Source organism: Chaetodon auriga, chromosome 19, assembly GCF_051107435.1.
Source record: "Chaetodon auriga isolate fChaAug3 chromosome 19, fChaAug3.hap1, whole genome shotgun sequence".
Classification (NCBI taxonomy): domain Eukaryota; kingdom Metazoa; phylum Chordata; class Actinopteri; order Chaetodontiformes; family Chaetodontidae; genus Chaetodon; species Chaetodon auriga.
In genome coordinates this window covers 144,093-164,097 of record NC_135092.1, presented here as the reverse complement: position 1 = coordinate 164,097, position 20,005 = coordinate 144,093, and the positions used below count along the sequence as shown (strand labels likewise).

At 42.7% G+C, this 20,005-nt stretch overlaps 1 protein-coding gene across 1 annotated transcript in view; it reads left to right on the top strand.

The window, feature by feature from the left end:
- Positions 1-19,305, top strand: part of megf10 (multiple EGF-like-domains 10) — a 143,352-nt gene extending 124,047 nt beyond the window's left edge. Inside the window, exons 15-25 of the mRNA XM_076757431.1 lie at positions 2,184-2,318; positions 2,777-2,905; positions 3,119-3,247; positions 3,468-3,596; positions 6,936-7,064; positions 7,349-7,576; positions 11,690-11,805; positions 11,924-12,047; positions 12,767-12,811; positions 12,903-13,109; positions 16,222-19,305. Of these exons, the coding sequence (XP_076613546.1) occupies positions 2,184-2,318; positions 2,777-2,905; positions 3,119-3,247; positions 3,468-3,596; positions 6,936-7,064; positions 7,349-7,576; positions 11,690-11,805; positions 11,924-12,047; positions 12,767-12,811; positions 12,903-13,109; positions 16,222-16,388 (1,538 nt within the window). The 3' untranslated portion in view covers positions 16,389-19,305. The remainder of the gene's footprint in view (positions 1-2,183; positions 2,319-2,776; positions 2,906-3,118; positions 3,248-3,467; positions 3,597-6,935; positions 7,065-7,348; positions 7,577-11,689; positions 11,806-11,923; positions 12,048-12,766; positions 12,812-12,902; positions 13,110-16,221) is intronic.
- Positions 19,306-20,005: the final 700 nt, after the last annotated feature.

Here is a 20,005-nt window from a genome sequence, read left to right as displayed (position 1 = left end):
TTTTTATGAACCCAGATCATGAATATTCTTAAGTGTATCACCAGCCAAACTAAGAGCAAGCAGACGGTAAAAAAACAAACAAACAAACAAAAAAAAGTGGAGTGAGTGACCAACGCGACACGAGCCGTTTTCAGCTCTGTCTTGTCAAATGCACCGCGTACGTTACGAAACAAGTTCACCAAGTAACTTTAAATATCATACAAACCGAAATAGAGGTGAACTGAAGAAAACCTAAGGAGCACTGAAGAGAGCAATGTGAGCTAGAGTCAAGCCAAGCACAGAGAGATCAGTCACTGTCTGTGTGTGTGCAAGAGTGGGACACAGCTCTGGCTGCAGAGACGTGTAGGGAGGGGCGGGCGCTGTGTGTGACTGGCCAATCACAGAGCGTGAAGACAGTCAGTTACCCAATGAGGATTTTCCTTCAGCACGAGGGCAGAGCAGTGGCGGGAAAAGCTGGCAGGGCTGAGTGGAGGATGATCAGAGGGGTGTGAGCAGGAGGGTGGGGCTAAGATGCTCCACCAGAGTCCATGACAAACAGAGTACATTAACTTCTGTGTTGATAACGTCATACCCATCAAGACAGACAGAGCTGACTGATGTGACACCTGGATTATTGACTTCCTGACCCACAGACCTCTGTTTGTGAAACTGAGGGGATGTGTGTCTTAACAGGTGGTCAGCAACACAGGAGCACTGCAGGGGACTGTACTCTCACTCTTCCTCTCTGTATTGTACACCTCAGACCTCTGGTACAATTCACAGTCCTGTCATCTTCACATATTCTCTGATGACTCTGCAGTTTTGGGGTGTGTCAGTGGCGGAGAGGAAATTGAGTACAGGGAACTAGTGGACCACTTTGTGGCATGGTGTGGGAATAACCACCTCCTCCTAAATGTGACCAAGACAAAGGTGATTTTTGTGGACTTCTGGACTTTATGGGTATTTTTAACACCATTTCCATCCTGGGAGAAGAGGTAGAGGGCATTGAGAGCTACAAATATCTGACAGTGCTGGGGAGAGACATTGTAGTGTTGTACAATGTCTCCCCACTGTGAAAGGGGAGAAGACTTATCTTCTAAGGGACTTTGCGCATTCAACTTTATTTTTCTGAGTGACTTTGAACATTTAATTGTCTCAATGTAATTCAGAATCCATTTTTATTCTATTCGATTTGGGGGTCTTTACCTATATAATTGTAATTCAGATTGGATGATAGCTGGAAGGTTACATTAGGTGTTTATTGGGCTTTAACAACAGTTTCATTACAGCAGTATTCAAGTGCATAGGTATGGTAGTAGCTTTAATTTCTGCGGTTACTCTGTAAATGCATTTTGCCATCTACTTTCTTGAGCACAATCTTGTCATTATTGATAGTTGGTCAAAACAACTTGTTACAGTTACACATTGGCTTTTATTATAGCCAATAGCATTGAATCTGTGTTACGTCCCCTTGCCATGTAGCTACTGGTCCTGTTAGCTGACTCTGTCCAGCACAAAGTCCCTCCCTAGCTGCCTGTTTTTACAGGAAACATGTACATATGCAGAATTGAATCAGCTCCCAGTGAACACAGCCAGAACATAGCCTCAGAGATCTACAGAGGTCAATTTGATCCTGTTACTACAGGGCTGAGCCAAATAGTAACAGTGCTCGCTGCATGTCCAACTGAGCTAACTAGCTAATTGCAGCAGTTAGCAGTCAACATACTAAGTTAAACTCTCGGTCCATCATCCAAGGAGGGTTGGATCTAGGGAAGCTGGACTGGTTCTACATACTTGAAAATGTTTCATATCTCATCCCAGGGGCTTCTTCACTTCTAACTGACTGATGGGGATGTGTGTGTGGGTGTGTGGGTATACAGTAATGTAACCAAACTTACTTTTACTCACTAATTTATTTCTCCACTCCTCTAAAATGGCCAACTGGTATTTCTTTGTTCCATTTTCCCTTGCTTTTGTCCACTGTATCGAAATTTAAGTACCAGTAGGACCTGTATGACAATTGTGGATTGTAGTCTGATGTTAAATCTCACCTTACACTCCTCTTGAACACTTTCACTTCCAACAGGCTTCTAAAAAACAATCCCAGTTGCTGATTGTATAATTAGTTGTTAATCTTTCTAAATTTGGTTTAAATTGTAAACAGATTGATGAACTCACCACATGTTTGTCCTGGCTTGCTGAAGTCTGCTCTCCAGGCTACTTTGGTCACCGTTGCAGTCAGACCTGTCCACAGTGTGTCCACAGTAATGGACCTTGTCACCACATGACTGGGCAGTGTGACTGTCTGCCGGGCTTCAAGGGGGCACTGTGTAATGAGGGTGAGTTACCCTGCAGCTCACTGACTGATACTTGCCATGCATCCTTTTGGTATTGGTCTTCGATGTGCTGTTCCAAGACATTTCTTTAAGTGAAGACACTGTGAAAATTTCTCTGTAAAAAGATCAAAGCTGTTCAAGAAGCATCTGAGTGAGAGCAGCTGCCAGCATGAATCTCACATGCCTGTGTTTTCATGACCCATACACAAATTACATTTCAGTAGAGGGAATTAAACATTGTAAATGTTTGAACTGATGAACATTTGGTCATACGATGTAACACACTGATGTGTGATGTCCCACTGAACCTAATCACCAACCAAGATCCCAGGATGCCAGAAAGAATCCAGTTACTCCATGAATGATATCTGAGATGGCAGTAATACTCAGGAAGTGACAATACTTCTTGCTAAAATGCGATTGAGGAACACGAATGATTAACACAGATGTCTTTTGTGCAGTATGTCCCAGTGGTCGCTTTGGGAAGAACTGTGCCTGGAGCTGCAGCTGCACCAATAATGGCACCTGTAACCCAATTGATGGCTCCTGTCAGTGTTATCCAGGATGGATTGGCAGCGACTGCTCACAGCGTGCGTTTATTCAATTTAATGATAAATAAGAAACACAGTGGTTCTGATGTATTTTATAATGTTACTGTCCTGCAAAAAGGTTGTTTATTCATGAAATCTTATATATTGTGTGTAGTGTAAGTGTAACGATATTTAGAAACTACAGTATATTTAGCTATGAACAGGCATGACTAAAGATACAAGCACTAACCCTTTGTTGTCACTGTGTTACAGCGTGTCCATCTGGTCAGTGGGGACCCAACTGCATCCACACATGTACTTGTCACAATGGAGCCTACTGCAGTGCTTATGATGGAGAATGCAAGTGCACCCCAGGATGGACCGGACTCTACTGCACTCAACGTCAGTCACAGATACACATACACACATATACACATGAGCAGTTTACTCCTGTGACAAGTAGTTGATGTCATATATCATAAAATACTGTACATATGACAAAAAAAGAGGTACTATTGATTACAAAGTCTCATTTGAGACATGTATGTTTGCCTTCATTGTTTGTTTAAGAAACAGGTAGTTGTGAAAGTATATAATGTGATGTATTATGACTCCCTTGCAGGCTGTCCATTAGGTTTCTATGGGAAGGACTGTTCTCAGATCTGCCAGTGTAGAAATGGAGCTGACTGTGACCATATCTCTGGACAGTGCACCTGTCGCACCGGCTTCATGGGACGACATTGTGAACAAAGTATGCTACACTACCTTAAACCCTGTCTGCTTTCATTCTTTCTTTCTTCGTCCCTTGTTATTTGAATGAGTGATGGTGATGCAAACTCTTACATATTTATTTACTTCTTTTTTAAGCTCCTCTTAGTGCTTGCACTTGATGTGCCTACACCTCAACTTACACTTAACCTCCTTTCTTGTAAACTATTATATTCCATGCTTATACCTGGACAAGTAGACAGATGCTTGCTTCTGTTATGCACGTTTTTTGTACTCTTTTCCTATTAAATTCTTTTTATTCATGTCACCACACTGACCACCTGAACATTTCAACTCCTCTCAGTACTACTCAGTAAACTGTGCCTTACTTATTTGTAGTTCAAATGACTCTTCAGCCTCACCTCCACATATTTAACCTGTGACAGTTCAATTTCTTTCCATGTGTAATTTTAATTTGACACTTTTTCTTTCAAACATCAGAAAGCCAAGTACTTCAACACAAATAAATTTCAAAAGCTTCAAATCATCAATAAGAATTTGAAAACATTGAGCTGAAGTAGGACACACATATATATGTGTCCTACTTCAGCCAAGTTGAGCACACTGGATTCATAGCTAGTTATGGATCCAGCGTGCTCAACTTCGCCTGCCAACCGCTTTGGGTGGATTGAAGAAATTCTCCAGCAGCATGAGTCTGTGATGGCAGCCAACACAGCGGCACTTACGCAGGCCATGGCTTCCCAAAAGCAAGTGCTAACAGTGTTAGCAGCACAGATACAGCAGATGGCTGTAAATCATTCCCAGCCTTCGCCTCTGGCTCCGGCTCCGGTCCAGTCTAATCTCTGTATTTGCTGTGACCACTATGTCTCCCGCTGCCCAGTAAAAGACAGAGCTCACCAGTTATCGGGGAGATACTGGTGAGCCACACCTCTGCTTCAACCGCCTCTGTTCCTCAGCGTCCGCTCTTCCATTCCAAGATCCTCCTCCCTGAAGGCTCTCAAACGCTGGCAACGTTTATTGACTCGGGGGTGTATGCTAACATAATGGATGAGAAACTGGTCAGTCAGCTGGACATTCATCGTGTTCCCCTGTCCCAACCTGTGCCCGCCAATGCTCCCGTCCAAATCCTGCTATCCAGTAACCATCACGAAACCATTCAGTTTCACATCTTGAGGTCACCACACATCCTCCTCATTCTGGGCTACCCTTGGTTACGACAGCATAACCCTCACATTGACTGGTCTACAGATGCCATCCAAGGATGGAGTACTTCCAGGATTCCTTTTTGTGAGTAAGAAGGATGGGACACTGAGGCCGTGCATTGACTACCGGGAACAACATCACGATCAAGAACCGCTATCCTCTCCCACTCATCTCTTCTACCTTCAAGCTGCTCCAAGGGGCCACAATCTTCACTGAATTAGATCTCCGCAACACTTATCACTTGGTTCGCATTCGGGAGGGAGATGAGTGGAAGACGGCCTTCCACACCCCCACTGGTCATTATGAATATCTGGTGATGCCCTTTGGCACTGGTAAATGACGTTCTCAGAGACATGTTAAATCGTTATGTGTGTGTTTACCTGGATGACATCCTGATCTCCTCCCTGTTGGGTTCACAAATTTCTATAGATGGTTCATAGGGAACTACAGCTCCATCACTGCCCCCCTCACAACCCTCACGTCGTCGAAGATGACCTTCCTGTGGACTCCGATGGCTGAGAAGGCCTTCCATACTCTAAAAGGCCGGTTCACTCATTCTCCGACTGTCTGACCCTGAGTGCCAGTTTGCCATTGAGGTGGATGCTTCAGACGTGGCGGTGGTGGCAGTGCTGTCCCAGCAGTCAGCCACTGACCAGAGACTCCATCCCTGTGCCTTCTTCTCGCGACGCCTGTCCCCCACAGAGAGAAACTATGACATCAGCAACCGAGAACTGCTGGCAGTCAAGATGGTGTTGGAGGAATGGCGCCATTAGCTGGAGGGTACGAAGACACCCCGTCCAGGTCTGGACTGACCACAAGAATACATCCGCACAGCACAAAGACTGAATTCCAGGAAGGCCAGGTGGTTTCTGTTCTTCACCCGCTTCAGCTTTTCCCTATCCTATCATCCAGGTTCCCAGAACATCATGCCAGATGCCTTGTCCTATCAGTTCCAGGAGAGGGAGGAGAAGATGACGAGGTCCACCCATTTTACCAGGTTCTTGTCTGATTACCCCTGTCATCTGGGACATTGAGGAGAGGGTGATGTCAGCTACAGAGGGTGAGCCTGGGCCTAGCACCTGTCTGCAGAACCGTTTGTTTGTGCCTCGAACTCTATGTTCGGATGTCCTCCAATGGGGCCACTCCTCCAAGCTCACATCACCCAGGAATCCAGCGGACTTGGCCTCCTTCAACATCGTCCATGATCCCACATCTCCTTGGACTTTGTTACCTGTCTTCCGCCATCCCAATGGAACACCACCATTGTCGGGGGGGGGGGGCTACACAGCGACGCAGCTGATCCCATAGGTTTTCTACAGGATTCAGGTCTGGAGAAAGTGCAGGCCACTCCATTTGAGGTACCCCAGTCTCCAGCAGCCGTTCCCTAGTGATGCAACCTCGAAGAGTTGGAGCATTGTCTTCCATGAAGATGAAATTAGGCCTGTTTTGTTCATACAGGGGCACAATGACTGGATTAATGATGTTATTCAGGTAGTATGGGCTTGTCACTGTACCATTCACAAAGTGTAGTGCAGTTCTGTATTGACTAGACACACCTTCCCGCACTGTAACACCACCACCACCAAAGGCTCATCAGGTGCAATAGTGGCTGACGCAAAGCGTCACAGAGGGTCAAATTAAGTTCACCTGTAAAGGTTATAGTGCACCCGAAAGCCAAGTATCCCTAACTTTGTGTGTGTGTGTGTGTGTGTGTGTGTGTGTGTGTGTGTATATATATATATATTTACACACACACACATACACACACATACATAAACATACATACACAAACGCACATATATATATGGTAAATGGACTATATTTTTATAGCTTTTTCTAGTCTGACGACCACTCACAGTGCTTTTACACCACAAATCTGCATTCACTTATTCACACACACATTCATATGGCGGCTAAGCCATAAGAATGTGTGTGTGAATACAAATATTATCCATTGACACAGACTCACACCGATGGCGCTGCATTGGGAGCAATTTGGAGTTCAGTATCTTGTCCAAGGATACTTGGACATGTAGATTGCCAAGGCCAGGGACATATTATTGTTTCCATCAGAATGCAGTTTTTCTGTCATTACTGTTAGGGACATCCCAAATTAAAGTTCCCTTAATGCTTTTGATTACTTTTTTCTCATCTCTAGAGTGTCTTCCTGGTTCGTATGGTTATGGCTGCCGTCAGGTCTGTGACTGTCAAAATAACTCCACTTGCGATCACATGACTGGTACATGTTACTGCAACCCAGGTTGGAAGGGAGCTCGTTGCGACCAAGGTGAGGACACACCTCAATGTAAATGGAATCAATCAATGGTGCACCATATTCAGAAAAAAAAAGTACACAAAAATGCCTGATGTCCTTGGGCATTTCTCAGATGTATTTTTTAGATTGGTTACTGTAATCAAATTCCCTTGGATGTCTTATCATTGACAGTCATCTTCTTAAAGAACAGCTTTTTTCAAGTTTTATTTTTAAAATGGACAAAATTTTCATTTAGACTGAACAGATTCTACAGCTTCTAACTCTCATTTGATATTTCCGACCCCTCCTGTCTGCAGCTGGTGTGGTGGTGGTGGGCAGCCTCAACAGTTTGACAAGTGCAGCCATACAGGTGGACACCTACCAGATCGGAGCCATCACAGGAATCATCGTCCTGGTGTTGCTGGTGCTCTTTCTCCTTGTCCTCTTCATCATCTACAGGAAGAAGCAGAAGGGCAAAGAGCCCACCATGCCATCTGTGACCTATACCCCTGCGATGAGGGTCAATGCTGATTATGCCATTGCAGGTACATTACAGGATGACCTCCTTCAAACTGTAGCCAGCTCAGTAACGTACTGTCCCAGGCAAGTTGGGCAGGTCTTTTCTTATGTTCGGCCATCAGTTGTTTCTCATAAGATGTGCTGTTTTCCCTAGGTTGTTGTATTCTTTCAAACAGTTAATTACTATTTTGAGAAGATGATAACAGGATTGCGGTATGATGAAAATAATTGTTTTTCATGCTAAATTAAGTCCATTGTCCTTTTTACCAATAACAGAGGAATCATACAATACTCAAAGTGAATGTACACAATGCTTCTTATCACTGGTGGTGGAAAAGACTGATAAATTCATTCTAAAGTAACCAGGGGATTTTATGCCATGTTTTAAAATACATAACTTCCAAGTCATGAACAAAGGAATGAAGGTTATATCCAAGGATGGTAGAATCAAGGGCAACTTGACTGTAGAAACTTGAAAATATTTGACCTCTCATCCAAGGAGACAAGGCAAACTGTGCAAGGGCTGAAAGGGCCATGTTGTGGGAGTGGTTTAAGTGGGGTCGTAGACCTCCTCCTCTGTTGAGAGATGGTTTCAACCTCCACCACTCCTCTTTGAAATATGTACGTTGTTGTCCCAGATGAATAATGAATGAGTGACTAATGTGTCCCTTATCTTTCACGGTAACTGCTGGGCATTGATCTGAGGAGTTAGCCCTCTTGTGTTGAGCCATGTGTTTGTTCAGTGGTTGTTTAGTTGGCTCAGTATATATACAGTATATATACACACATACACTACTCACAAAAAATTAGGGATATTTGGCTTTCCGGTGAAATTTATGGAAAATGTGAAACATTCATGCTACAGTGATATTATATCATGAAAGTAGGGCATTTAAGTAGAAGCATGCAATGGTGATTTCCTCATCTCAAACAATTTAATTGAAAAAAAAGCCAACAACAGTGGTGGGTATACCAAACCAAAAAATGTCAATGTCTCAATAACTTGTCATGTGCCCTTGAGCATCAATTACAGCTTGACAACAATGTCTCATGCTGTTCACAAGTTGACTTATTGTTTGCTGAGCATTGTCACTGTACCATTCAAAGTGTAGTGCAGTTCCTGTAACACCACCACCACCAAACGCTTGTCCGGTGACAACAGTGGCTGATACATAGTGCTCTCCTTGACATCGTTGGCGGCCATCATTTCTTCTCAATATGAATTGACTTTCATCAGAGAACAGCACTGATGCCCACTGGTCCCTCTTCCAGCGTAAATGCTCCCTGGCCCATATAAGATGATGATGTCAATGCCTGGTGGTGTGGTCAGGTACCCTTGCAAGTCATCTAGCACGCAGACCATGCTGATGTAAGCAGTTTTGAATGGTCTGATGTGACACTTGGGTGCCTCTGACCTCCATTAAACGTGCCTGGAGTTGAGACAAGTCAAGACAAGGAAGCTCCTTACGATGCATGGATGTTTTCACCCTAAGTCCAGCGTCCTGAGGCTATACACTAAGCGGAAGACAGGAGGCCGTGGACTAGTGAGCGTCAGAGCCACTATCCAGGAGGAAACAACAAGCCTCTGGGAGTACATCAGGAAGATGGCCCCCAGTGATGACCTGCTGAGTGAATGCCTCAGGCAGCAGAAGCCCAGTAAGGAGGAGCCAGAAGGGTTGGCATGGACAGACAAGCCCCTGCATGGCATGTACCATCGACAGCTTGAGGAAGTGGCTGACATAGCAAAAACATACCAGTGGCTGGAAAAGGCTGGACTGAAAGACAGCACACAGGCACTGATCATGGCACGCACAAGAGCAAGCCTTGAACACAAGGTCAGTAGTGGCCGGGATCTACCACATTAGACAAGACCCCAGGCTGTGCAAAGATGCCCCTGAGACAATCCAGCACATAACAGCGGGGTGTAAGATGCTGGCAGGGAAGGCATACATGGAGCGTCATAACCAGGTGGCTAGTATCGTACACAGGAACATCTGTACCGAGTATGGGCTGGAGGTCCCAGGGTCAAGGTGGAAGACGCCTCCAAAGGTGATCCAGAACGACTGAGCCAAGATCCTGTGGGACTTCCAGTTCCAGACAGACAAACTGGTGATGGCGAACCAACCAGACATAGTGGTGGTAGACAAAGAACAGAAGACAGTCACAGTGGTGGATGTAGCGATCCCAAGTGACAGTAACATCAGGAAGAAAGAGCACGAGAAGCTGGAGAAATACCAGGGTCTCAAGGAGGAGTTGGAGAAGATGTGGGGCATAAAGGCAAAAGTGGTCCCAGTAGGGATCGGGGCACTCGGAGCAGTAACCCCAACCCCCATCCCATATGTATATATATATATATATATATATATATATATATATATATATATATAGTGCCTGGTGCCAGTAGTTGGTGCGTGTACTGCCAGGCATTAATGGAGTGCAGTTAGCTTATTCAGCCAGTAGGTCTTAATCATGTCCAGGCCTGGTGCTGTCCAGGTCTTCATACATTGCTCTGATACACTCTTTCTTGTATGTCTGCCATTGTGATAGTTACCGGTTCTTACTTTAGGAGATTGCGGTGGTTTGCTCTTAGATCCACTCTCCACGGAGCATTGGTGTTATGTGATGCCTTTTCCCATATATGCTTCCAGTACCTTTCAGTCTCAGTTCTGGGTGGATCTACTCTCGTGGTCTTACTCTGCCACTGACAGTACACTTTGGACAGTTCTGTGGAGAACATCCTATTTATTCTCCTGGCTTCTACTTCTCTAGTCAGGTGGGTAGCCAGAGCTATGAGTCTTTGCTTGTCAGTCGCTAGTGCCTCTGGTTAGGACAGTTGGTGGTACTTCCTGGGAATCCCTTTCTCCCCCACACTTTTCTGGAGTTCTGACAGTTGACTCAGACTCTTCTTCCTTAGTCTCTTCAACTTCAAGCCAACTCATGAGAAGGAGAATGTGAGGAGCCTGACATCAGAAAGGAGGAGGACTTAGAAAAATCTACAATCAATTCAAGAGGACAGAGCAAAGGAGGAATAACCATTTTCCAACTGACTGTCAATTATAAAATGGAGTTTAAGTTCTTCACTCACTTTGCTACAATAAGGATGGGACTTTGGAGGAATTTAGGGACTTTGGATGGAGTCATGGGTTTCTTCTAGTTTCCACTCTTCTGCAGGAAGAGACAGATTGTACTGGCCAGATAACCAATCTCTCATCCTCTCTCAATTAGATGATTAATGTTTTAGCTACAGCTTTTTTAATAGAGCTATATGCTCAAATTGTTGATTTATCTACAAATTGATCTTTGATTATTATTCACTAATATATATATATATGTGTGTGTGTGTGTGTGTGTGTGTGTGTATGTGTATGTGTATGTATGCGTATACACACACACACACACACACACACACACACACACACACAGAAACTGCAAATAAATAACGTAAGTTAAAATTAATATGTAAGTGTTGGACAATCCTTTAGTTTTATAGTTCTCTGATGGTCGTAAAATGTAGTCGCCTGTGTGACTAACATCTTAAAGGTTCCCTCAAGATTACTGTGGCTCTCTAAAGAAATTAACAGACCCTTGGGGCTATCCCTAGCCACTAAATTTCATCCTAGCACCCATACCAATAGCTCACATCATTTAGAGAGAGTTGCCATGAACTGGTGTGGCTGATATCTTGATCCTGACTCAAAGACAATTCAGTCAGGTGTAGTATCAGAGGAAGCAGGTTAGGTACCCGGATGTAGGTAGTTAGTAGCTAGGCATGTCTCCTCGCCACCACCTTAAATAGTTCTCAGTCATAGCATATTAGGGTAAAACTCTGTAGGACTGGGAATCGGACCCTTTGAGTGGAGAGCTGGTCCAGTACTTCATGTACAGAGGTGACTTGGGATCTTAATGAGCTGTATGTTCATTTCGATCTCCCTGTATTTGTTTTTGGAATTGTGTGTAAGTGCATTGAGACCAACTTAAAAACATTGTGTAAGAGTAAGAACAGTATGTATACACATACATGACCACAAAAGCTAATTCTGATATTGACCCATTTGATTCTTGATTTGTATGACATCACACATTGAGATGCTCACTCAGTACATTCTTGTAAGAGATCTTGTCATTTTGTCATTTCTCAGATGCTCACCCATCAACAAGTGAGGCCCACCCTAGCAACTACTTCTCTAACCCAAGCTACCATACTCTCACCCAGTGCATCAGCTCCCCACATGTTAACAATGGTCCATATGGAAAGGTATGGATGTGGACTTTTTGAGACTCTAGAGGGGCAAACAGATGCCAAAGTAAGAATTCAGTATGGAACGTGTCTATTAATGTATATTCTAGCAACTGATGTTTGCCCCTGTTCTCAGATTAAAAGCAACCAGCTGTTTGTGAACTTGAAGAATGTGGATCATAGAAAAAGGGCAACTCTGGTTGATCACACTGGCACACTGTCTGCAGACTGGAAACAAGGCAACTGCTTCAGTGAACTGGGTGAGACATGGAATGCATTGTAGAGTACTCAGCAGCATTAATGCTGCAAGTTGGTATCTTTGTGGATTGTTGACTTTAAATGACGATGAACCTTTATCCCACTAGTCCACACTGATGATGTAACACATACATATCTCTGCTAGACCAGATGACCCTAGTTCTTTGGCTGTTTTAATTGTCTCATTGATATCAGTTTTTGAATGATTTAAAAAGACTGTTTTCAAATGAAATGATAAAGAAACAAAGTGTGTGATTGAAAGCAGAAAGAGTTCCCTCTCTTTTCAGTGTTTTAGCTATCTGGTCAAAGAGATTAACACAGAAGTTAATGGAATTTTTCAAGGTCCTAGGTGCATTGCTAAAGTAAGAGAATTTTTAACTTACAATGACACTGAAATGATGATACACACCTTTATCACAAGTCACTTAGATTATTTCAAATTTCTCTTCATTGGATTGCCTGAAAACTGCCAATAGGAGGAAATACTTTATAGTTATATTCAAAGTTATATATTTATTGTCAGCACAACTAACATCAACTTGCAGCCAACAATCACAGTGCTTGTGTGTGGGGATATGTAGCTATCTGAAACATCTTACTGGCATTTGCATTTTAATTAGTGTGAATTACTTTGGAAGGCAGACTTTCTCTAAAACCTTCCAACCTAATATTGCCATAACCATTCACAGACTTTCCTTATTTAAAATTTTCTTCACACCAGGAGCATTCGGAGTTGACAGAGGATACATGGGGAAATCCTTACACAGTAGGTCCTAGAATTATACAAATAAATGCTGACCTGCTCAGTTTAATGTTGGAATTCACCTCTCACTGGCTCCTCTGTCTATGCCATCTAGATCTGGTGAAGGGTACACTCTATCATGCCAGCTCCTGTTCCCTCAGCTCTGAAAACCCCTACGCTACAATAAAGGACCCTCCCCTGCTGATAGCCAAAAACACAGATTGTGGCTATGTTGAAATGAAATCACCGGCCAGACGGGATTCACCATATGCTGAGATCAGCAACAGCAGCTCCACCAATAACCGGAATGTCTATGAAGTTGGTGAGGATCTTAACCTTACATTTTATGTTTTTCATTGTGAATTTTTTATAGAGCAAAATGCTTTAGTTTCATTAATTATGTGGTGTAATATTATATCTAATTTGTGGGCAATAGGAGTAAAATCTCAGTATGATAGTATCAGTACTTTTACACTAGAATATTGATATATACCAAGATGTACTGCAGTAACTTTTCTGGAAATTAAACTGAGAGCATGTTCACAGATAAAGTAACCAGATGTGAATGTTTTAATTTTGTGAAATTTGTTGAAATAAATATCTGAGAAATAAATGTACTTTTCAAGTCTATGAGCACAAAGTGCTTTCCATAGACAGCATTAAAGAAATCAAAGAAAAGAAAAAACATTACAACATCAAAATACACCAAACTGAAAATACAAATTTCTAAATAAATCATCCAAAAGGTAGACCGAGTGAAACTATCAAAATGAAGTTAAAATGAGGTGGTTGCAAAATAGAGGTCTATTATATATTATTTTTATTATTATTAGGTTAAGTTCACTGATGTATGCTGGTGCCTGGCCATGTAAAGCCATGTAATTGAGGAGTATGTTTTCAAAATGGATAATAAAAGAAAATTAGTACCAGTGCAAGGATGTATGACACACTGCAGCCTGCCCTTGTCCTTGGCGGTGGCAGCAGCGTACCAGATGGTGATGGAGGAGGTGAAGATGGACTCAATGATGGCTGTGTAGAAGTGCACCATCATTATCTTTGGCAGATTGGATTTCATCAGCTGCCGTAGGAAGTACATCCTCTGCTGTGCTTTCTTGATGAGGGAGCTGATGTTCGGCTCCCACTTGAGGTCCTGGGAGATGATAGTTCCCAGGAAGCGGAAAGACTCCACAGTGTCAATAGTGGAGTCACAGAGGGTGATGGGGGCAGGTGAGGCTGAGTTCTTTGTGTAGTCCACAACCATCTCCACTGTCTTTAGAGCGTTGAGCTCTAGGTTGTTCTGGTTTCACCAGGTCACCAGATGATCAGTGTCCCACCTGTAGGCGGACTCGGCACCATCAGAGATGAGTCCAATGAGGGTGGTGTCGTCCGCAAACTTCAGGAGCTTGACGGACTGGTGACTGGAGGTGCAGCTATTTGTGTACAGGGAGAAGAGCAGAGGAGAAAGAACGCAGCCCTGGGGGGATCTGGTGCTGATGGTCTTTGTGTCTTCTTGGGAACAGGGATGATGGTTGAAGACTTGAAGCAGGCTGTCATGTGACATGTCTCCAGTGAGTTGTTGAAAATGTCTGTGAACACTGGAGACAGCTGATCAGCACAGTGCTTCAAGGCAGATGAGGAGACAGACAGACAGAGCTGGAGCTGTTGGGAGGTGTCGTAGGGGATGGTTGCTGGACTGTCCCTTTGTCTTTCAAAGCGGCAGTGGAACTCGTTCAGGTCGTTGGCTAGGTGTCGGTCGTTGATGGAGTGGGGGGCTTGTAGTTGGTGATCTGCCTGAGCCCTTTCGAGAAAGACGCAGAATTGTTAGCTGAAAACTGGTGTTGGAGCTTCTCAGAGTACCATCGTTTACCCTCTTCCACCACCTTGCTAAACTTGTACTTTGACTCTTTGGATCTGTCTTTGTCCCCACTCCTGAAGGCCTCTTCCTTTGCCAACCTTGGCTGTTTGAGTTTGACTGTGAACCAGGGTTTGTCGTTGTTGTAACTCACCCTCGTGTGTGATGGAACACAGCAGTCCTCCCAGAAGCTGATGTCGGACATCACAGCCTCTGTGTACTCATCCAGACTGTTGGTAGCTGTCCTGAACACATCCCAGTCACTAGAGTCCAAGCACGCCTGGAGATCCTCCACAGCCTCACTGGTCCACTCACTACAGGTTGCAGTGAGTGAGTGGACCAGTGAGGTGAGTGAGGTTACCTTTGTTAAAGTCACCAAGGACAATAACTAAGATAATATGCACTGTGTGTCCTGCACACTGGCCTGCTGGATGTAAACGCCGACCAGAATGAATGAAGCAAACTCACGGGGTGAGTAAAAAGGCTTACAGTTAATGATGAAAGATTCCAGGTCAGGAGAACAGTGCTCCTGGATCACTGTCATGTCATTGCACCAACCACTGTTGATGTAGAAACAAATTCCTCCACCTTTAGTTTTGCCGGAAAGTTCCATGCCTCTGTCCATGTGGTAGAGTTGAAAGCCTGCCAGCTGCAGCACAGAGTCTGGTATTAATCCACACAACCACGTCTCTGAGAAGCACAAAACCGCAGATGAAGAAAAGTCTCTGTTTTTACCCAACAGCAGTTGCAATACCTCCAGTTTGTTGGGCAGTTAACGTACATTAGAGACTGGTAACGCTGTGCGTAGTCCGCGCTGGCGAAGTCGCACGACTGCACCAGCCCATTTTCCTCTCCTTCGGCGTTTTGCTGCGTGAGCAAAGGTGAGCGCACCTTTGACCAGGATGTCCAAAATTTCCAGTGTTGGGAGCAGAAAATTAGGAAGTAAATCCTCTGGTGTTGCTCCCCTGATGTCCGTGAGCTCTTCTCTGGTGAAAGAGCTCCGGGTATCATGGCAAAAAAACAGAGTTAAAACACAAAACAAAACAACGCGCACCAACACACTGAGGCAGCTGTCCACTGTGCCTTCTTGGAAGTTTCCAGGAGTAGAGGCAGTTGATTTCAGAGAAAAAAAATCCTGATAAATCTACTGTTCACCTACTGAGCACTGAACAGCAGAAAAAGTTAGCAATTAGCTGGTGAGCATAGTGGAGCATGCTTTTCTAAGGAGTTCTAAGGATGAGCTGACCAAAACAGAGCTAAAAGGAGAGTGCTAACATGTTTTCTGCTTATAAATTTATAAATTGATAGTACAGTTTTACAGTTTTTATCAAAGCTGTAAAGGCCAAGTGACCAAAAAATTAATTAATGCAGCAAGGTCTACAGGGTTGGCTTGCAATTTCCACCTGCTTGTAGCCATTGTACTGTCTGTAAACATGTCCTGTCTTGAACCTATCTCTCCACTGGATGCACAGAAATTTAATTACATATCATCTCAAATTTTCAATAGTAGATTGTTCCTTTGGGAAACAGCTTCATACTTTATTGTTCCAGCAACTGCCAACTTACCTGTCTTTGATTTCAGAGCCAACTGTAAGCACCATCCAGCCGGCTGGAGACAGCAATGGCCCCCTACAATTTGGTCAAGATCCATATGATCTACCAAGAAACAGCCACATCCCCTCTCACTATGATCTCCTGCCAGCCAGAGACAGTCCATCCTCAGTCGACAAGGAGCTGGACAGTGAATGATGCACTTCATATTCCACAAACAGGCACACTGCATACCCACAACATACCTTAACTTGTTTTTGTGCTGTTATACTTCGACACTATCATTTTAACATGACTTTTGAATAAAGTGGGTACATAAGAGCGTGGAGAACAGTTTTGAGGTACAGCTGTCCTTGTAGGTCATTCCACATGTCAAGGAGGTAAACTAGTATGATGGGTTCTCTGACCACTGCCAGTGGAAAAAGTGTTTCTACCTGTCCTGAAGGTGTGGCTTAAAAGCCTGCTGTCATAGCCTCCCACTGACTGTCTCCCTGATCTGTCTCCAAGAACTCTTTTTGCATGTCTTGTAGTCTCAATGCAGCAGATCATACAAATGGCAATAACATACACATTCAGATGGTGCCGAAGCCTTTGTGATGTTGTACTTATTTGTACATGTGAAAAGCAAACTTTCCATATATTCTAAACCTAGCCAATCATTGTGTTATAATAGGCATAAATCTTGGATTGTATGATTTGGAAAGTTGCAAAAGCCGCTGGTTTCAGATGCTTTTTAATGATCTGACTACTTCATTTCATACACACAGACATCTTCAATACCAGTCAAATCTCTACTTTTGCAACATCAGTATTAGAAATTGGATAATTTGTTTGAATTTTAGCTGTTATATCAAGGATCAGATGTCTTGTGAGAAAGAGTAGGAGAACCAAGCTGCTCACATTGTTTGTGATGTTTACACACCAAAATGACGTCAAATGCAGACAGTCAGTGATGGATTAGTATACAGGTTAACTAAAGGTTCCATTTTTATTAATTTAAAAAAAATTGTAATTACAATTTAAAAGTAATTTTTTAGCAGTGTAGTTCAAAGCTGTCAAAATTGTTTAATCGAAGAGGTTCCAAGCTGAGCCCCTTGTCAAAATCTTCAGTTTTGATTTTATCTAATTTCCCACGAATTTCCGATCATTTTCTTTTCAGCTAAGTAATACAGCATATAAAATAATATGTCAAAGACAGTTATTTCATTTTATCCTAAGCATATTTCCTAAATATCATATCATAATATCATAATTTGGGAATATAATATACAATGGCATGCAAAATTTCTGTTACTGTGAATAGTTAAGTCAGTAGAAGATGGATCTCCATAAGAAGATAGCAAAATAATTTCAGGAAGCCATGAGCCATCAGTTCATAATGTAATTAAGGAATGGCAGTTAATGGTGGAGGTCAAGTTGGGGCCTGAAAGACCAAGGAAACTTTCTGAAAAAACTTCTCACTTGATTCCTAAAAAGGCAAATCAAAACCACTGTTTGACAGCAGAAGACCTTCAGGAAGATTTAGCATTCTGGAATGGTGGTGCATTGTTCTACTGTGCAGCAACACCAGCACAAATATGACCTTCATGGAAGAACAGTCAGAACAAAACCTTTCCTGCATCCTCACCACAAAATATTCTGGAAACAAGTACTGTGGAACGATGAAGTTAAAATACAGTTTTTTGGCCGTAATTAGCACAGGTATGTTTGGAGATAAAAGGATGCAGAATTTCATGAGATGAACACCTCTTGATCTGTCAAGCACAGGGTGTGGTCATGTATTACTCATGTTGTGGGGACATAAATCTGTTTACAGTCACATTGTGGGGACTCACCTTCCTTTTGGGGACAAAACACATTTCCCCATGATGTAAATCATTTCATTTCAGGGTGAAGACTTGGCTTAAGGGTAAGATTTAGGGTAAGATTATCTTTAGCTTAAAGTTAGGTTTACGTTAGGGATAGGCATGTAGTGTTTATGGTTATGGTTATGGTTATGGTTATGGTTAGGGTAAAGAAATGAATGTAAATCTATGTAATGTTCCCCGAAATGATGGAAACAAGACACTGTGTGTGTGTGTGTGTGTGTGTGTGTGTGTGTGTGTGTGTGTGTGTGTGTGTGTGTGGGGGCCACTTTTTGGTTTCTAACTGCTGACTCCAGCTCCTTCAGCTTGCCTTTTCATCAACTAATGACTGGACTTGATGGTGTGTCCAACAAATTTCTCTGCTGTTCTTTTTGTTTTTTGTTTTTTTACTCCATACAGTGGTAAAATTGTGGTTACGACACGCACTTGACCAATCATGGTTGACAGGACTGCTGATGACCCCTGAAAGTGCCCCAATTTATTTCCACACAGAACAAACGCTGGAATCAGAATCAGAACCTGTGAAAGTGACTACTCTTTAAATTCTGTTACATTGTGTTTAAGAGTTCTTATTCTTCTGCAGTTGAAAAGGAACAATACATTTTCCAGTTGCTGATCTCTCTATTATTCTACATATGTAATAAAATACAAGCTTAAGATGGACTTTGGGTTTTTGAAAGGATAATTGTATCAAGAACAGTTCACATTATTATCTGTTATTGTCATATATCACAGAAAATTGTTGAGAAAAGTTTTGCTTTTAAATGATTGTATTTCTCTGTTTGTGTTTCCTGTAATCTGAATGTCTTAAATAGCAAGCACTATTGAGTTATTCTAACCCTATTTGAAATGGTTGCAACATAATGTAAAGTTTGATCAGTTCTGATGTAAAAACATTAACATCACCCATGGCCTTACATCTGAAAATGAAAACAGGAACAAATGTGGCATTTAGTACATGAAAACTGGGAGACTTGATTCATGTCTTCAGATACTTCATTTGTTTTGTGATATTTTCCCTTTCTGAGTATTTAAATGACCACTAAAGAAGTTTGATCTGAAGGAAATGCTTGTTTTTTTTTAATAAATTACAAAAATAACAAATATAACAAAATGCAAATGCTGTTCAAATACATTTTTAACTGCCACTTCATATTTGTTCCCAATAAGGTTACAGTGATTTCGCCACTATCATCTCTATTAGACCTTATTGTTCTGTAGTCATTGTTTTGTTGATTATAGTGCCATTTGTTCACAAGCTTTGGAATAAACAATATTATGAAATAGTTGAGTGTAATGGTAAATGAGCTGCATTTGTATGGTACTTTTCTAGCCTTATCGACCACTCAAAATGCTTTACAACACAAATCAGCTTTCGCCCATTCACACACACATTCATACACTGTTGACGGAAGCTACCATGCAAGATGCCACTTGCTTATCATGAGTGATAACTATTCATGGACACTCACACATTGATGACATCCATGGCAGTATTCATGGGAGTATTCTCCTCTCTGGTCGGGCATTTGATAAACTGTCTGTATTTAGTCGCCAAGGACAATAACTAAAGAGTCCGGGTTGGTCCGCTCCACACGCAGTATCTGGTCGGCGAGCATACGCTGTGCATCCTGCACATTGGCCTGCGGCGGAATGTAAACACCAACCAGAATGAATGAAGCGAACTCACAGGGTGAATAAAAAGGCTTACAGTTAATGGTGAAAGATTCCAGGTCAGGAGAACAGTGCTGCTGGATCACTGTCACGTCGTTGCACCAACCACTGTTGATGTAGAAACAGATTCCTCCACCTTTAGTTTTACCGGAAAGTTCAGTGTCTCTGTCCACGTGGTGGAGTTGGAAGCCTGCCAGCTGCAGCACAGAGTCCAGTATTAATCCACAGAGCCACGTCTTGATGAAGCACAAAACCGCAGATGAAGAAAAGTCCCTG